This window comes from Propithecus coquereli, unplaced genomic scaffold, assembly GCF_000956105.1.
Source record: "Propithecus coquereli isolate 6110/MARCELLA unplaced genomic scaffold, Pcoq_1.0 Scaffold122, whole genome shotgun sequence".
Lineage (NCBI taxonomy): Eukaryota > Metazoa > Chordata > Mammalia > Primates > Indriidae > Propithecus > Propithecus coquereli.
In genome coordinates, this window is record NW_012136303.1 from 3,340,233 (window position 1) to 3,357,560 (window position 17,328).

The window sequence follows — 17,328 nt, forward strand, 5'->3', positions numbered from 1 at the left end:
GAACTCCGGACCTGCCTGCCCCATCACGGGGCTCTTCTGAGTTTCTAGTAACAAGGTGGAGCAGGCCACCACACAAAGGGCACAATGCCTAAAGGGCCACCATGGTGCTTTAACTTCCAGCTCATCTGTGTTGCTGTTCGGGGCCGTCTTTCAAAAAAGGAGGTCCCCTGGGCAAGCGGGTGACAGAGTCAACAAATGTGGTCAACACAGATGTGGTCACGTCTTCTTCCTCTCCCAGGCAGCTTTGGTGCCTCCAGGGACAGACAGGACCTAGGGACTGTCTTGGATACGCAGAGTTCACCAGGCCTGGCTGGAAGTTGCAGCTCAAAAGAAGTTGTTTAATGCAAGACGGGAGGTCTACACAGCCTGGAGGAGCAGTGTGCTCCCCACCAGGAGGGGACAGAGGAAGGAGCAGAGAGGTGAGGGAAGAGGAAGAGGAGAGTTGGGGAGGAAGTGAGAGAGGGGGACCCAGGCACTCAGCGAAGATTAAACAGCTTGGCTAGGCAGTCTGGCTTGCTGGCGATAGCTGAGTGTGGCTTTGCCTCAGTTTCTCCCATGGCGTAAGGTCAGAGTGTCCCCAGAGCAGCAAGCTGGCACACTCTCAGCCCTCGCAGTCATCCTGTCTCAGTGCAGGTAGAAGAGTCCACTGGATATCACGACGTAGCCCTGAAGGGCAGAGAAAACCATGGACCAGGTCAGAGGCCGCACGAGGCCAGGGAGGACCCCAGCCGCCCATCAGCCTGGCTCCAAGTTCACGCTCTGCCATTATTGCTGTGTGTCCCGAGAAGACTCCTTTACCTCTCTAGGCCTCAGTTTCCTTCTCTGTCACTTGGGGGTGGTAAGGCGGCTGTGAGGTGCAGGGAGACCCCTCAGGAGGAGCACTCAGAGTGGGTCCAGCACTGGATGTGTGTCCAGTGGTCGGCACTACTGCTGCTTGGGGACCAGAATTCCAGAACCATCAAGTATCTTCTCCAAGTCTGGTTCTCCCCAGCAGAGGACGCTCCCTACTCCCTACTCTCTCCGCTGCACTGCAGAAATGTTCTGGAGAGCCGCTAATCTTTCATTCATTCGCTCTACAAATCTTCATTGAGCCTCTGCTACAAGACAAGCCCTGTGGCAGGTACAGGGGACCCAGCAGAGAACAAGCCAGACCCGCTTCCTGCCCAGTACGGCGCAGAGTCTAGGGGGACGTGGTCCGACACAGTAGCCCTTAGCCACACATGCCTGTGGCCGATAGTGGCTACTGCTTTAGACAGTGCAAATTTCCATCCTCACAGAAAGTTCCATAGGACGGTGCTGATCCAGCGACCGTTGACTTCTGTCCCATTTGGCTGGATTCAGGAGTGCCAAGGGGGGTCAGCCACTGACTGTGCCCATTTGGGGGAGTCTGGGGGAATTCCCACTAACAGCACTGCCCCTCTGTGCACCAACTGTTCCTTCTCATGTGGGTGCATCACCCCGGTGCCCTGGGACCAGAGTTCTTAAGGAACAAGGGCATCCTCCCTGGGAAGACATTGGCGGGGCACACTGAGCGGGTGTGAACAGCACGTGAAGATGTTGGGCTTGAGAGACCTTGGTTCAGTTTTCTGCTCTATATATGTCTTGTTGAGCGAATTTCCCCTTCTATCCCAGGTAAAACAGGAAAAAAAAGTTATAGAATCTCATCCTGGGTTCACAGTTTCAGATCCAGGGAAAGCAATTCTAGAAAGCTCAGGAAGTTCCCTACCCCGATCCAGGCTGCAGAGGATTGTCTACAAAGCTAGAAGGAGCCACTCTGTCATCTTCCTCCAGACCCCACAGGGGTCGTGCCCATGGGTCAAATCCCCCGAGTGTGGCCTGCTGTGATATTTGATGGGGACTAACAGGCGGGCAGAATGTTGGCACCAGCGCCTCTTGATGTCCTGAATTGTCCATCTCATGCAGTTAAGGATTCACGGTGTGGTCTTGGCGGGAGCAGGGTGCACCCCCGGGCCTGGCTGACCCTGACCCCCACAATTTGCTCTACAAGGCAGAGGGAGCAGGATGACCCCCATCTCGCGGAGCCAGCCTCCCTCCAGTGGTAGAGGAGGCCCTTCTGGTTACACCCAAAGGCTCTCACCTCGTAGACAGAGACCTCGGGGGTGACATAGTGGAGGTTGACCACGCTGGGGAGGGCAATTCCGATGCCCAGGAGAGCTGCAGGTAGAAAGAAGGATTGAGTCGTGCTGGGAGTGGTAACAGATCATCATCTGGAGCCGGCCCTGAGCAGGAGTTCTCATGTGCATCATGGCACTGACTCCTCACAGACGCCCAGGAGGTGGATGCCGTTGTTATTCTACCCATTTTACAGAAGGGGAAACTGAGGCTCGGAGAGGGAGAGGAACTTAGCAAAGATCACACAGCTGCCCATGTGTGTCAAGGTGTCAAGGTGCCCTCTTAATTTCGGAGCAGGGAGGTGGGAAGCGGGTGAGGACTGAGCACAGGGCAGGGGTGAGGTCAGGAGAGGGCCTGAGGGGCCCTACTGGGGCAGAGGGAGGAGCTCACCATTGAGGTGTTTCAGCAGGGGCTCCTCAAACACGCTGCCCGTGAGTGCATGCACTTGATCCGTCTGCGGCCACAGAGCCAGTGGCAGAGGAGGGGACACAGGCCCACTCCAGCCGAGGGGCCAGGAGAGACGGACAGTTAAGCACACACATAAGCACACACAGAGACAGACAGACAGACAGATGGCAGAGGCGGAGGCAGAAGGAAGGAGGACAGGTCACCTATGTCCTGGGTTCAAGCGGAGCCGAGCTACGTGCCAGGGCTGGGTCAGGCACCGGAGAGCAACGCTTGCCCAAGGGGCGGCTGAAGGACAAGCCCTGACTTGCTGGCAGCCACGCATTGTGACCAGCGGGGGACTGGCCAGCAGACCGCCTGCCACCAGATGACCGACAGACAGACAGAGTGACAGCCGGGTGGAGGGGGCAGCACATTGACTGGCACATCAGCTGACAAGTGGATGCTTTGGTGGCCCGTGGCCCAAACGCGTCACTCAGCTGAAGGGACAGCCCACATTCTGACTCGTCCAACTGACTGATGGACTCTTGGGCTGAGGGCTGGGTGGCGAGTCATCAACTACAGAGTGACAGGCAGGCAGGCTGACTGGCCACTGTCCCCAGACACCCTGGGGAAGCCTGGTTACGGTGACACATACAGACACATGCACACACACCCCTTCCCCAGGCTCAAGGCCCAACCCACCCAGCAGGGGGTCTCCGGAGACACCCCGCCCAGCCCTGCACTCACATCAATGACGCCCACATTGGAGGAGGCCACCTTGAGCCGGATGTCCCTGAGAGAGAAGCAGGAGGGTTTGGATGGGCCTAGCGCAGCCCCCCAGCCCCAGGCTCCCCTGACCGACACTGTGACCCATGGGGCTGTGGGCCCATTGCACAGAACACACTGAGGCCGCTGGGTCCAGGAGGTCTCGCTTACCCCAGCACAGACGTGGTCCCCTGGAGCTTCGCCCTGGACACAGAGAGCTGGAGGCTCAGGTCTACCACCTGGGTGTGTGGGGAGAGCAGGGTAAGTGGTCACAGAGCCACGAGGGAGCCGTCGGTGGGCCACCAGCTACCCAGCCTCCCTTGCACCTGCCCACACATTCAGGCAACAGGTGCGCACGGAGCACCTGCTGTGCGCCAGGCCGCGCGGTGAGCACCGGGGACGGCACAGCACTCACAAGGCAGGCCGGGTCCCTGCCCCGCAAACCCACCACAGGCCCGTGGCGGAGGCAGACAACAGCCAAAGTAACAAGAGAGGATCCTTTCAGAGAGTGGCAGGTGCCACGAAGGCAGAGTGGTGGCAAGGAGAAGGCTGCTGGGGACCTTCTCGCTCAGGCTGGGCCAGGAAGGCTGCCCTAAGGCTCCGACCTTTAAGCCGAGACCTGAAAGATGAGGAGGGCCCAGCCATGCCCAGAGCGAAGGCAGCAGAGTCTTAGGCAGAGGGTTCAGAGGGTGCAAAGGCCCTGGGGCAGGAATGTCTTGCCCTGTTTGAGGAACAGCAAGGAGACCAGTGCGAATCGAACAAAGCGAGTGAGGAGAGGGCAAGAGGCAGTGAGAGCTCCTTGAGAGTCGCCCGCCTCCACCACCCCCGCCTGGCCCAGAGCACTCACCACATCCAGGGAGAAGAGGGAATGGAAAGCCGAGTTGGAGGCCACGGCCAGGACTTCCACAAAGGGCTGCAACCTCAGTGTGGCGTTGTTGGGATGGAGCGTGGCCACAGGCGTGGCACCTAGCCGCACCTTGAGCACCACGGGCATGGGCTCGGGGAACTGGCGGGCCACCTGGGGAGGCAGAGTGGGAGGAGGGCCCCACCGGGCAAACCTGGGTGGGCTGTCTAGTCGGTCACTCCCCAAACGCTGGTCGAACTACTGCTGTGCCGTACGCGGCTGGGCCACAGAGGCGGGGCCACCCCAGGCTGCGGGACTAGAGGTTTGGTCCTGCCCTGGACGGTGATCCCCGAGCTTGGTCGTGAGGATGGACAAGGGAAAGGCAGGAGAAGAGGCACCCCGGGCAGCAGGCACCGCTCGGGCAAAGGCACAAGGAGGAGAAAGAACGCGGTACTGGGCAGAAGGAGGGGCCTCCCTGCCACGGAGGAGGAGCAGACTTAGGTCGGATGCGGAACCCCACTTGGGACAGACACGAGCCGGCAGAGATCCCAGGGCCCAGAGAACGCCCACCCCAATCCCACGTCTCAGCCCCAGGAATGGCAGAAACATCACTAACCTCAGGGATGAGCAGGCCCAGCATGGAGGTGTTCAGCAGGTTGTCATCTGACCCCTGAAATCAGCCCCCCACGCCACGAAGGTTTTAGGGCAGCCGCTCCCCAAGCTAGATCACCACTTGCCCCTCATGGACGGGAATCACAGACCCTGTTTAGCTCTTTCCTGTGGCCCCAAACCCCTGCTGCCCCTCCCACCCACGATCTGGCCTCTGTGGGGTCTCCCCAGGCTGGGCCGCAGGGCACCCCTGCCCCACGCGCCCTGGCGGCAGGTCCAGCCCTCACCAGTTGCCCTGTGATGTCCAGGTTGAGGGCGCCGGCTTTCTGCAGCAGCAGGAGGGCGGAGTCGAACAGGTGCTGCGAGAGGCCCACGGTGGCCATGGTGTCCTCAGTGCGCACATGCTGCGGCAGCACAAAGCGGGTGGCATCCCTGGGCAGGACGATGGGCTTGCCCAGCAGGAAGAGAACAGCCTGTGGGGTGGGGGAGGGAGAGAAGCACCAGGGTGGCAGCAGGGAAGTGGCTCCACGGCAGATCCTGGGCTCCTAGACGCCACCCCCACCGCCACCTGTCCAGCCTCACACCTTTGCTTGTGTGCCACGCTCCCAGCTCCTCTCCCCTCAACTCCCTGCTTCTTTAGGAAGCTCCCAGGACACCAAAGACTCCAGAGGCAACAAGCCCCCAGCTCTGGGCTGACGAGGAGGCACTTACACTGATATCCAAGGAAATGTAGTCACTAGTGATCGTGGGCGCGCTGATCATGGTGTAGCGAATCTGGGACTCAGGACCCACGGGGTTGAGGCCTTAATGAAGCAGGTTGGAGAAGAAAAGATGGCGCGTTTAGTACTATCCACCAACGCCGCGTGTATCCAGAAAATATTATCTGATTGCCCAGAGCCAGGCCAAGAAACAAAAGAGGCGAGGCAGGGCTCTGGTGGGCACGTTCGAGCGGCCAAGTGCACACACCCAAGATTGGCCACTCACGGCCTGCCGCCTCTCAGCTTAGACAGCTCTCACAGCCAGGGTTTCCGCTTCCCATGTGGTAGAAAACTAGTGACCCAGCGTTGGAAGGAAGGAGAGGGGTCAGACCAGGCACAGATACCCCCACAGAAAAAGAGGAGAGCTCAGGTCCTGTATCGAGGTCCAGACATTGGACGTACACGATCTCATTCAATCCTCAGGACAATCCTGGGGGGCATTTTACACACACACACACGTGCACGCACACGCACACACGTGCACACACACACACACACACAGTCTGGCACGGTTCAGTCCCGCCCAGGAGTGTAACCGGGTCAGGAACTCCGAGGGCACGTACCGCTGCAGCCAGTCAGCACAAAAGCATAGAAGCCCGACCTCAGCTCTCAGCCAGAAACTGCTAAGCGCCCACCTCCTCTGAGGCGAGTTTACCGAAGGCTCAGAATATTCTGGTTGGGAAGGTTGCAAAGGGTGAGCTGCTGGTGGGACACAGCTGGAAGGCAAGGCAGGCACAGGCTCAACCCCAGCCGTCAGGAAAGCTCTGCTCAGTCCCAAGAGCTGCCCAACGGACAGAGCCACTGCTGCCCACAGCAGTCACCTGCTCACGATCACCCTCCTTCCCTGCCTCGCTCGCCCCTTCCCAAGCCCTGCCCCCTAGAGCACCTCTCACACGAACCACTCACACTAAAATCCTCCCTCTGGGTCGATCGGCTTCCGGGGGCTCAGCCTAAGGCAGCCGCCTACTCCTACAGTCGGTCACCCCTGGGTAATGATCTCTGGAAAAATCGCAGGTGAACAAGCCTGACAGGGGTGGAGGGGACAGGAAGGCTTTGGCCCTGTGCCCTGCCTGGTTGGTGGGCAGCCCGTGAGGAGGAAAACAGGAACAGGGACACTTTGGAGCAGAAGACCCTGAGTTCTGCCCAGGACGTGCTGAGTCAGAGGAGCCTGTGGGACTTCCCGGAGGTGGTGTCTAGGAGGAAGTGGAATGTCAGAGCCTGAGCTCAGGGTAAGACCCCCAGTCCTGAAAGTGGGGGAGGGGAAGAAGTTCCCACAGAGAAGACCAATGCGGAGGTCTGAGATGTGGGAGCAAGTCCAGGGGAGCGCGAGGACCCTGAAATCTCCAGGCAGGAGAGGCCATTGCAAACCGAGATGTACCCCCCTACACACACACACACACACACACACACACACACACACACACACACGCCATTCATGGCAAGAGCCTAGGACTGCCCAGCCCTCAGGCATGAATTGCTCCTCCCAAACACACCTGCAGGAGCAGCTCCCGAGGCAGCCACGGTGCCTGCACCCAGCCTACAGCTGGCACCTGGGTCTCCTCCCCACTCCCACCCGCCCGGAGCCTTCTACAGACTGTGCCCAGCCCTGGGCCTGGCACCCAGAGGCTCTGAGGATGCAAGAGAGGACAATGACAGGGTCCCCTTGGGTCACACAGCCACCCTCCCTGAGCTGCTTAAAGAACCCTCAAAAATCTGAACTCAAAATTTGAACTCAAAATCTTTCAATTGTGAGTCTTAACATTGGAGAATCTTAGCACCATTGAATCTTAGAATCTACAATCATTCGCATTTTCAGTATCATGGGATTTCAGAAACCAGATTCCCACCATTGGAAGGGACCTTGCAGCTGTCTTAATGGAAACTTTGAAACCTGTCCGCACCATCCCGGAGAGGCAGAGGTGCAGGGATGGGCACGCATATCATTAGAGGGGGCTCGGCACGGGCTCAGGGTCTGGGGCTCGTGCCTGGGCTTTATGGGACGTGTTCTGTGGCTAATTCTTCAATTGGACAGTTATGCATTTATGGTGAGGCCACATTAGAAACGATAAATAACCACCATCTAACTGGTGATGCCATGAGTATTAGTGCTGGTTTCTGACTCTTGATAGTGATAGAAAGTTTTCTTCGCAAATAATTTAAGAAAAAGGAAATTGATTTAAGGGAAATGTTAAATCAGGACAGGAGGCTGCACCGCATCAAGTCTGGGAGATCTCGCTCTGGGGCCTGCCTGGCTGGGTTCCTGCTGTGCTACCCAGGTTGTACCACTCAACCTTTCTGGGCCTCCGACCCCTCCTCCGTAAAATGTGGGTAATAATAGAACCTCCCTTGCACGGTGGCTGTGAGAATTAAGGGTGACAATTCACATAGAGTGCTGAGCACAGCACCAGGCCTGGGACACAAGCTAGGTTTATTTAATAAAGTGCTGGACTTTGCGTCTTGGTTTGGGGGGAAAAAAGATGACAGAATCAAAGACTTCATTCTAGAACTTGGAGATTCTGAGATCCTGTGAATAATTAGGCAGTTTGGGGAGCCCACAATTGAGTCACCCTATGACTGACCTCCTAGAGGCCAACCCTGACCTAGATGGGGAGTCTTTGAAGGGTCTTAGGAGCCCCAGAGGGTCCCAGAGGTCCCACCCCACCCCCGCTCCCAGGTCTTACCGATTAACGTGCCCAGGTGGACGTTGAGTTCCTGCACCAGGCTGGCGACGCTCAGACACAGCTGCAGCAAGAGAGAAAGGAGGCTGGGGTTAGGGGGTCCTCAGGTGGGAGGGGCGAGGGTCCCTGTCTAGAGCCTCCCCTGGCCGATGCACCAAGCCTGGAATCCCCCCCTCCTCTACCACCCGGTGGGCGTCTCCTGGCACCTCATCTGGGCACTGAGGAAGCAGGAGAAGCTGCCCAAGGCTGATGGGGGCAGCATGGGCCTGTGGGCATTGGGGACAGAACAGGGGCTGGGAGCACAGCCCAGGTGCCCACAGGCTGGGCCTGGGTGACTGAGGCAGGAGCCTGCTGCAGGGGGCCCCAGAGGGCCAGCTGGTGAGAGGCTGGTACCCGTGGCAGGCCTCAGATGCCAGGCCAGGGAGATTGGAGGCTCTTCCAGGCACAGCGGGCAGCCAGAGAAGCAGATTAAGCCGGGGCCAGTGTGATCAAAGGTGGGGGCAGAGGAGGAACTGCAAGGCCGGGGGCACTCACAGCCTGGCCAGGCCCGAGCTGGTGAGACTGGACCAGGCAAGGCCGGGAGGAAGAGGGGAGGGCCCTCCCCTCCCGAAGTGCCGCCTGCAGCTGCTTGCCCAGAGGAGGCTGGCTGCGAGGGGAGCAGGGGGCCACAGGGAGAAGAAGCTCTGGACCGACAGGCAAGGTCGAGGGACCACTTGGGCAGCCTGCAGCCCCCTATACCCCTTGAGCCTCAGTTTTCTCATCTGTAAGATGGGAATGTTGCAGTCTACTTCTAGGTGGCTGTTGACTTGGTCTCTACCACTGTTCCTTAAAGGGAGGTGGGGCTGGGATGGGACGAGGCAGGGAGGGAGAACCAGCTCCCCAGGGGCAGTGGGACCCTGGTGATCTCTCCCCAGGTCAGCCCCATGCAGAGAATGAGAGGAGCTAAAATAGCAACAACAGCTGCACTCGCTCTGCCAAACGCTGTCCGAAACCCTTCTCAAATGCAAATACAACTAGTCCCCACACAACCCCACGGAGGAGGGACTTCGTGGAGTCAGGAGCAGAGAGAGGCTGCGTGACCAGCCCACAGTGCACAGCTGGGAAGAAGGGTGCCAGCACCCAGCCAGGCCACATCTGGCTCCAGCGCCCATGCCTTGCCCACTGTGACTTTGTCTCCTTTCCATAAACCACGGGCCCAGGAAAGCATCGCCCCCACCCCACCCTCTAGCGTCAAACTGGGTGTCCCCAAGAGGGTGAACCTCCCTCCCCTCCAGCCCTTGGACCATCGCACCAGCCCCTTCCCGGCCTTCATGGGGAAATCGGAGGCACCCAGGAAGGGCCTTCTATTTTTAAAAACCCCAAGCAAAGCCCCCCATGCCTGAGACCCGCCCTTCCTTCAGCGAGCCTTCCAGGTGAGGGATGCCCTCCTTGCCCAGACGTCGTCAAGCGCTTCACCTTGTTACTCAAGACGGCTTTAATGTGCTCCTGCACCGGCACCAGCAGCGCTCGGGAGGTGCTGGGGGAGAGACGGGGGAGGCTCCTGAGTTCCCGGACCCCCCACGCTAGGTCCGTCCCAGCAAAGACCTCGGGCAAGTCCCTCCCCGTCTCTGCGCCCTGGTGTCCACGGCCATAACACAGGCATGATCATGGGCACGTCTCATGCCATCGGGGCCATTACATAAAATCCTGAGTGGGAAGCTCAAAAAATGTCACCACAGCCTTAGCACCTGGCATTTCCGCCCTGCCCGCGCCAGGTACTCACCTGTTGCTGTCATCGAAATCGCTGGAGCGGCCTAGGAGTGGGAAGCAGTAAGAGGTGCTGATCACGGGGGTCCCGATGGAGCTCTGGGCCACGCGGGCATCAGCCAGCAGTTCCACAGCCAGCGTCAGCTCCAGGGGCTCTGGGACACTGCAGGGAGGCCGGTCCTGAGCCCCCGCAGCGCCACCCAGCACAGCCCACCACGGCTGACGAGAGACCCCGCGAGTCCCCCGGCACGTGCCTGACCTCCACTCACAGTAGACAGCCCCACCCAGGACAGGCCTAGACACCCCCGCCAAAACGCCACTCAGGGTCACAGACATTGCAGCAGGTGAGTGTGACCTCTGGCTCCCTGGGCCCTCTCACCGCAAGACCCTGGGCCAGCCGTTTGCCGCCCTGAGCCTCAGTTTTCTCTTCTGTGAAATGGACGTAAGATTGGTGGTGCCTATTTCACAGGGCCGTGCTGAGTTTTCTATGAAATAATCCTGTAAAACCGCCCACCTCAGAGCCTGGCCCACAGTAAGCACTCATAAAATTGTAGTATCAGGCGGAGGAGATAAAATAACAGATCCCTCTGCATGCCCAGCTCATAGTCTGAAAATTAAACGCAATAACATGGAACGTGCCTGATGCATGGAAATAATTCTGATAGCTACGTTGACGGAGCATCCTCGGTGTGCCTCGCACTGCGCAAGGGAGGGCAGTGTCATCACTATAGCGACGAACCCATTCACTGCGACCCTCACAGCCACCCCACGATGGTTCACCCCACTTTACGGATGAGAAGACTGAGGGTTGGAGAAGGGAAGCGACTCTGCCCAGTGGCATGGCTGCTGAGCAGGGTCTGGGCTCTCAGGAGTTCTCCCAGGGTGGGAGGGAGAGGGCACCGGCAGAGAGTTGGGGGGCCTGGGTGATGATCCTAGAGGAATTGCCAACCCCCTCCCCTCACTCTGCCCCTCAGAGCATCCCGGACACTCCTCTCACGCCCCAACAATGAGATTCACTCACCGAAAGATCTTAAAAGTAAAATTGGCTGCTGCCGACAAGCGAATCCCAAAATCAGCAATGAATTTCAGGTGGAATTGGGGCACGTGGACATTCAGAATCTGGATCCTGCAGGACAGTAATCAAGGTGACAGAGAGGCCCCTGTTAAACCATGCTCTGAGGCACACCCACGCTGCTGGTGTTATGAAGAAGGACTTTCCGACAACTGAGACCATGAGGTGAGGGAGAGGTGGTGAGTTCTCCATCACGGGGGGCATGCAAGCCAAAGGTGGACAACCAGCTGGGAGGGAAAACATGCAGGGGCCCCAGCATTGGGCAGGACTTGGGGGAGATGATTGCTCAGGCTTGTGACAATTTCTGCCAGCAGTCTGGAAAGTTGGGAAGGTGGGGAAAAAAAGGCCGTGGGCTCCACAGAAGGCAGAACTCCCTCTCTAGCGTTCTAGCCAACAGAGACGCACCCCATCAAACCTGCCTGTTCTGCTTGCTAAGCACTCTCCAGCTCACCTACGATTTCTTTTTCCTACATGAAAGTCATTTTTGTCCTGTATAGTAGTGGGGGGAGGAATTCAGACACAACAAAATGGTTTAAAGCATAAGGGTCACATCGAAACCCCACCATCAGACATCCTCACTGTTAGCATTGGGTGACGTCTTTCCACGACTCTCCTAGGGACGCAGGCCGACCTAGGACCTGCACCTGTTCCCTCAACGACCATCCTGGGTGTGTTCTCACGTCTACACACGAGGGCCCTTGGCATTGTTTTCAAACAGCCACGTGGTGTCCACTGTGTGGCCAGACCACAGCGCTTGTTGGGTGTTCGTGTCACTCCCAGTTCTCCACCGTTGTCAACCACGCCAGGAGCTGCAGCGCCCCAGCCCTGCCTAAGGGCTCTCAAGCTGGTGGCCTTCTGGCCAGGTTATTTTTACCCACTCCTTGTTCCAGTATCCTAGAGTTTTAAATGTTTTAAAACTGGTTGACGTCATTCAAAATTTGATAGATTATGGATATCTGGGAAACCCAAAGATCTGACAATATTGAGTGTGTGTTCCCATGTAGATGGTGACAATTGGCCGGCCCCTGGAGGTGTCTCAATTTGAGATGACCTCACCTACCTCTGCCTTTGAGTCTCTATGTGTTAAGGGGGTTGAATGTGGGCGTAAATTCAGCTCAGACTTGTGTCTAAACTCAGTGTCTAGGTTTTAAAGGAAGGAGCTGAGGGTCCTGCCAGCCCTGGGGACCCATGGTCTTGGTCCCTGAGGGTAGAAATCCACAAATTCAGAGGCACTGGGCCACCTCGGTTCCTTCTCCTAGATCCTCTTGCTACCCACTGGCTTGGGGAGGGGAGCACTGGTCCAGCTGTGGGGGAGCACCCGCCCCTAAGTGAGAGTACTCATCTGGGGGACTGGAGGGTTCTGCCCAGTGAACAGGAGCACTCGCCTTGGGGGGTCATCCACCCAGCAGGCAGGAGCACCTTCTCTGGAGGGTGGGAGCACTCACCTGGTGGGCTGAAGCACCTCTCCACTCCGGTCCAGGAAATACGGGACAGTGACCTGCAGAGCCCGCTGGAGAGGGCCTTTCCCGATTTCAGACACTGTGGGGCCAGGGCAGGGTGAGATCACTGAGCAGCAGGAACCCACCACCTACCACCAGCTGCCCGCACCGTGGGCGGAGGGGACGCGGGCTGGAAGGCGGGGCTTGCACTGAAGCGCACAGGGAGGGCAGCTGGCTCCCCGGAGCCCACCTTGGGTGCACCGCTGGCCTCGGGCCCTCTGCAGGACACACCCTGCCACCCTCACTCTGCCTCTGAGAATCCTGCCTGTTTACCTCGTCCTCAAAAATAGCAACGTCCTTTGCTCTCTTGCAAGGCTCCCGCTGGATCCCCCTCCTCCTCCTCCAGGATCCTCTCCCAGGTCCCCGAGCAGGAGCATTTCCAAGTCATGCCTGGTCTGCAGCGGCGGGGTCGCCTGGGCGGGGAGGCTGAGGACTCAGAGTCCCCCAGGTGCTGGGTGCAAACCCCCGCTCTGCTCCTCACTGCCCACACGGCTGCCCCGTGCTCAGTTCCCCCATCCATAAATCTGCAATGACTACGATGGCATCTGTCACTCGGGGTCATTGTAAGGACTCGGTGCACAGTAAGTGCTCGCCGTCACTGCTGCTGTTTACGTCTGTAACAACAGTGGCCACCATGTACATGGCACTCCCGTAGGGCCGAGCACCCTTCCAAGTGCTTCACTGTTCCTGTTATCGCGCCCAGTTTACAGAGAGCTGAGGACACCTGGCCAGGAAAGCTGGCTCTGGACTGAGACACCTGACGCCCGAGCTTCTGGGCTTCCTCACTCACCTGTGCTGCTGGACCCGAGAAAGGTATTGATTAAACGTGAAGTGAGTTAAAATGAGAGGGGATGGAGCTGGAAGGGGGCATCGAGTTAGGAGTCACAGGCCCAAGCTCTGCTCAGACTCACTGTGGGACCTCGGGAAGTCCCTGAGCCTGTCTGGGCCTCAGTTTCCCCAGACAGAGCGTAAAGGTGGTGGTCTTCGTGTTCCTGATGTCCCTCCCAGGCCTGATCATATGCAGCTGAGCTGAGACTCACACCCCAGCCTCAGACTCCATGTGCAGTGCTCCCTGACACAGGGCTTGGACTCCGGGGCTTGCAGGACGGGGTAGGGGACACAGTAAGAACAACCCAGCCCAGCCTTGGAAGCAACTGTGCAGTGTGGGCCTCCGCCAGATTTCTGCCAGGAAGAAACACAGGCAGGCGAGCCAGGGAGGACTCCCCGGGGACAAAGGAGGCTCACACAGGACAGGCAGAGGGAAGGAAGGCGGCGAGGGCGGCGGGCCTCACGTCACTTCCTACAGGCATCCATGCATGGCTGCATACACCTGTCACACTCCGGCACGGATCACTGACCCCTTTCATTGCCGGCCCATCTGCCCGGATACAAGGTCCCGGAAGGCTGTGTGTGCCCGAGGGAGGGGGACCCTGCTGCTTTCCTGAACCACTGCCTCACTGCTTTGTGGCCTGGGCCATTGAAAGTTGCTTCTGCTGTCTAACCCGAGTCCCTCGCGCTATAATCTGAGCTTGGTCTGGCCTTGGGGAAAACAGCTTCTGACTTCCCAGCTTTGGGGAGGACCCTAAAATCTCCCCAGGAGGTAGCCGAGGATGAATAAAGATTTCTGTTCTGGGGTCCTGGACTTTGGCAGTTTTTGTCCCTCCCTAGGCCTAGGATTCCTCATCGTGCCATCCCCAGGGGATGGGGCAGGACTTGGAAGGATCTAGCAGCAAAGCCACAGGGCACAGCCTGCCCCTAAGCGGGGCCCAGAGAGGGGCTGGTTCCGTCACTCTGAGCCCAGCAGGGACCTGGCTTTAGGAAGCTCCCTGCACACTGTGCTAAACTCACCTCTCCCAAGCACACGTGTGCACCCAAGGCGCACAGCCACTCCGTGCGCATACATCCAGGCATGCGCCATGGGCAGACGCCCTCCTCGACATATGAGTCCCTGCACGGGCACGTCACCGTGAAATTTCAAACTCGTAGGTAGACATATACACAAAAAATAACCACTCAAATCGACCCATGCCCACGCCACTAAAGCACATGAGCACACTTGCACACTGGCCACGTGACATATCCTCCCACTTCTGCATCCATTTTAATAAATATTTGTTGAGCTGCCCTGTGTCAGGCCTGTCTGGGGGCCAGGGACACAGCACACTGAGGATCTTACACACACGTGCAGACGTGGGCTCGCAGGCACACGCTCGGTCTCTTACCATAGCTCAGCGCCGCCTTGTTGAGTCTGACCACGGTGCCTGGCATGGAGGCGCTGACCACCGGCAGCAGCGCCAGCAGCAGGCCCAGCCCAAGCGCCCCAGCCATGGCTGCCCTGGCCGCTGCCCCAGGATCTGTGGTCTGGGGTGTGGGAAAAGAATTAGGGAGCTTGGCCCAAATGACCCAGCCCTCGTTGAGCTCCCAGCTCTGCCCCAGGCGCCCAGACATCAGTATTCGCGTCTGTGCACTGGGAACACTTTACCCCGCCTGCTTCATCTGGAACTATGGAAGGGGTCTGGAAAGGGTCCCCGAGGCCCAGAGAAGAATGGTCCTGCCTAAGGCCACCCAACAGACTGGAGCGGGGTGCAGACCCCAGGCCAGGGCAGAGGAGGATGGTGAGACCCCGAATCGGGAGGCTGAGGGCAGCTTCCTGTCCCAAGAAGAGAGCCCAGGCCCACCATCCCGAGGCCCACGGCTGTGTCACCTGATGCCAGAGTCCAGCCCCACGTGACAGCCCAACCTGGTGTCCAGCTGTCCAAACCCAGCCTGGGGAGAACCCAGGGTGCCTCCTGTCCTCATTTCATCCTGGCCAGGTGAGGAATGGCCCCAAAGCAGGTCTCTCACCCGGGCCCCCAGCCCTCCCAGCCCAGCTGAGCAGACAGATCTGTGCCGGTCTCAGGGAGGGGCAGCCAGGCGGGAATGAGTGCAGATGGGCTCCTGAGGCCCATCAAGGTGGCACTGGCCAAAAGTCCCACAGCAAGGCCAGGGAGGGACGGATGCTTCTGCAGAAGGCGGCTGGAGGTAGTACCCCACGGACCAGATAGAGAACTCGAGGCTCCTCCCGGGACGAGTGCCGGTGCCATCCCCATTCCTACCTCGGGCGGCTCTGTGAGCAGGCGAGCTGTCTGCCCCAGGTGGACAGGTGTGGAGGCTGCTATATGAGGCTCCCTGGTACACAGGGCCACTGGGAAGGGACCCGAGGAGTGGCAGGTTTGCTTGTGGTCGCAAGTGTTTTCCCTGCAAACACGGCCTTTGCCAGAGCGTCTCCTCCACATGCGCATGCGGCTGCCACGTAGCCAGGCCTGGCTGCCAACTTCGGCAAGACCCTGGGGTCGGGCAGCTTTGGCCTCAAGGGCCGGGAGATATCTGGAAGGAAGGCTGCTCCTAAGAGGGTCCTAGGAGGGTCCCCTCATCACCCCAGCCTGGTCCAGCTAAGACCCAGGAGGAAGGGGGTGCCCAAAGGCAGGAGGATGGCACCTCTCAAGCCTGGTGCCTCCAAGTTCTCCCAGAAACATGACCCTTTTAGGAGGAGCAGACGACCTGAGCCCTGACCCCAGCCACTGACTAAGCCTTGATCCTGGTTACATACTGAGCCCTGATCCTGGTCACACACTGAACCCTGACCCCAGTCGCTGACTGATTCCTGACCTTTGTCACTGACTACTAAACCCCGATCTTGGTCACGTCACACTGAGCCCTAATTCAAAAGGGAACGGAGAAGAAAGTGGGGATGACCCAAACCCTGTTCCTTAACACCCGCCTCTCCCCAGACGCACATCCCACTCACAATGGATTCAGCACCTCCTCTTCCGCACCGCGAACTCCAGGCCCCGCCCTGGCTGCATGGGACACAACGAACTGTGTGTGCGCGTGGAGAAATTTGTATATGCACGTGTGCGTGCAGGTTATACATGTGTTTGTATGTGTGTGGTTGTGTGTACATAGTCACAAGTACACATGTGCATTAGGTCATCGTTACTGGCGTCAGAGGAAATGCGTGTTTTTATGTGTGCGTGTGGACATGAAATGGGCGTGTTGGCATCTTGGTTTGTAGTGTTACATGCCTGTTTATGCAAACATACGTGAATGCGGATGGGAGTTTTGTGTACATGTGTGCATATGTGGGTTTGGTCTACCAAGTGTTCGAGCCTGCGAGTGCGTGGTGTTAGGTGCGTGTGTGTATGTGTGTATAGTGGACTGTTTCTTGGTATCAGGGTGTATGTGTATGTTCGTGTGTCTGTGTGTGTCTGTGTGCATGGGGGGTGATGGCACAGCTGCAGGGAAGGCCCCTCTGTTCCTCCGGATAACTCACCTGGGGCACAGGCACGAGGGATCTTGGGACTTCTCCCACTCCAGAGCCCTCTGTGGCTCCCGCTGACTCCACACCAGCCCAAATATCAGGCCCAGAGCCCAGGCCCACCCTGGGCTGGGTCCCCACGAGTACCCACAGAGCCAACAGAGGCCGCAGGCACCATCAGGCCCTCCCCGAGCGGCTGGAGCCTCCCTGAGCTAGTCCTGCCTCCCAGCCAGTGCTCCCCTGCCCCTATTCTAGAGGCCACAAGGAGTGTGCGGAGCCCATGTGAGCTCTCTGACCTCCTGCTCCTGGCCTTAGCTTGCCCACCCGCCCCTCACCACAGGCGAGGCAAACAGCAGACTCGGGGACAGAGGTGCAAATATTGACCGAAGCCACTGTCAGTGTTTGCTCTCTGCACGAACGCTTCATCTTCCTCAACATTTCCAGGGACATTTGGGTGACAGCCAGGAGACACAAAGGAGGGAGATTCTCACCAGCCCATCCCCAGAGCCCAGCAGCCTCCCCACAGCAATGGAGGCACCG

At 58.6% G+C, this 17,328-nt stretch overlaps 1 protein-coding gene across 1 annotated transcript; it reads right to left on the minus strand.

The window, feature by feature from the left end:
• Nucleotides 1–314: 314 nt before the first annotated feature.
• On the minus strand, nucleotides 315–15,742 carry BPIFB2 (BPI fold containing family B, member 2). The gene is made up of 16 exons (XM_012665762.1): nucleotides 15,587–15,742; nucleotides 14,714–14,852; nucleotides 12,438–12,531; nucleotides 10,942–11,046; nucleotides 9,937–10,083; nucleotides 9,630–9,690; nucleotides 8,178–8,238; nucleotides 5,450–5,541; nucleotides 5,026–5,211; nucleotides 4,746–4,799; nucleotides 4,133–4,303; nucleotides 3,457–3,524; nucleotides 3,268–3,313; nucleotides 2,524–2,587; nucleotides 2,099–2,175; nucleotides 315–666 (listed from the first exon to the last, which is right to left on the minus strand). The coding sequence occupies exons 2-16, from the start codon at nucleotides 14,817–14,819 to the stop codon at nucleotides 625–627; spliced, it is 1,374 nt and encodes a 457-aa protein (XP_012521216.1). The 5' UTR covers nucleotides 14,820–14,852; nucleotides 15,587–15,742; the 3' UTR covers nucleotides 315–624.
• Nucleotides 15,743–17,328: the final 1,586 nt, after the last annotated feature.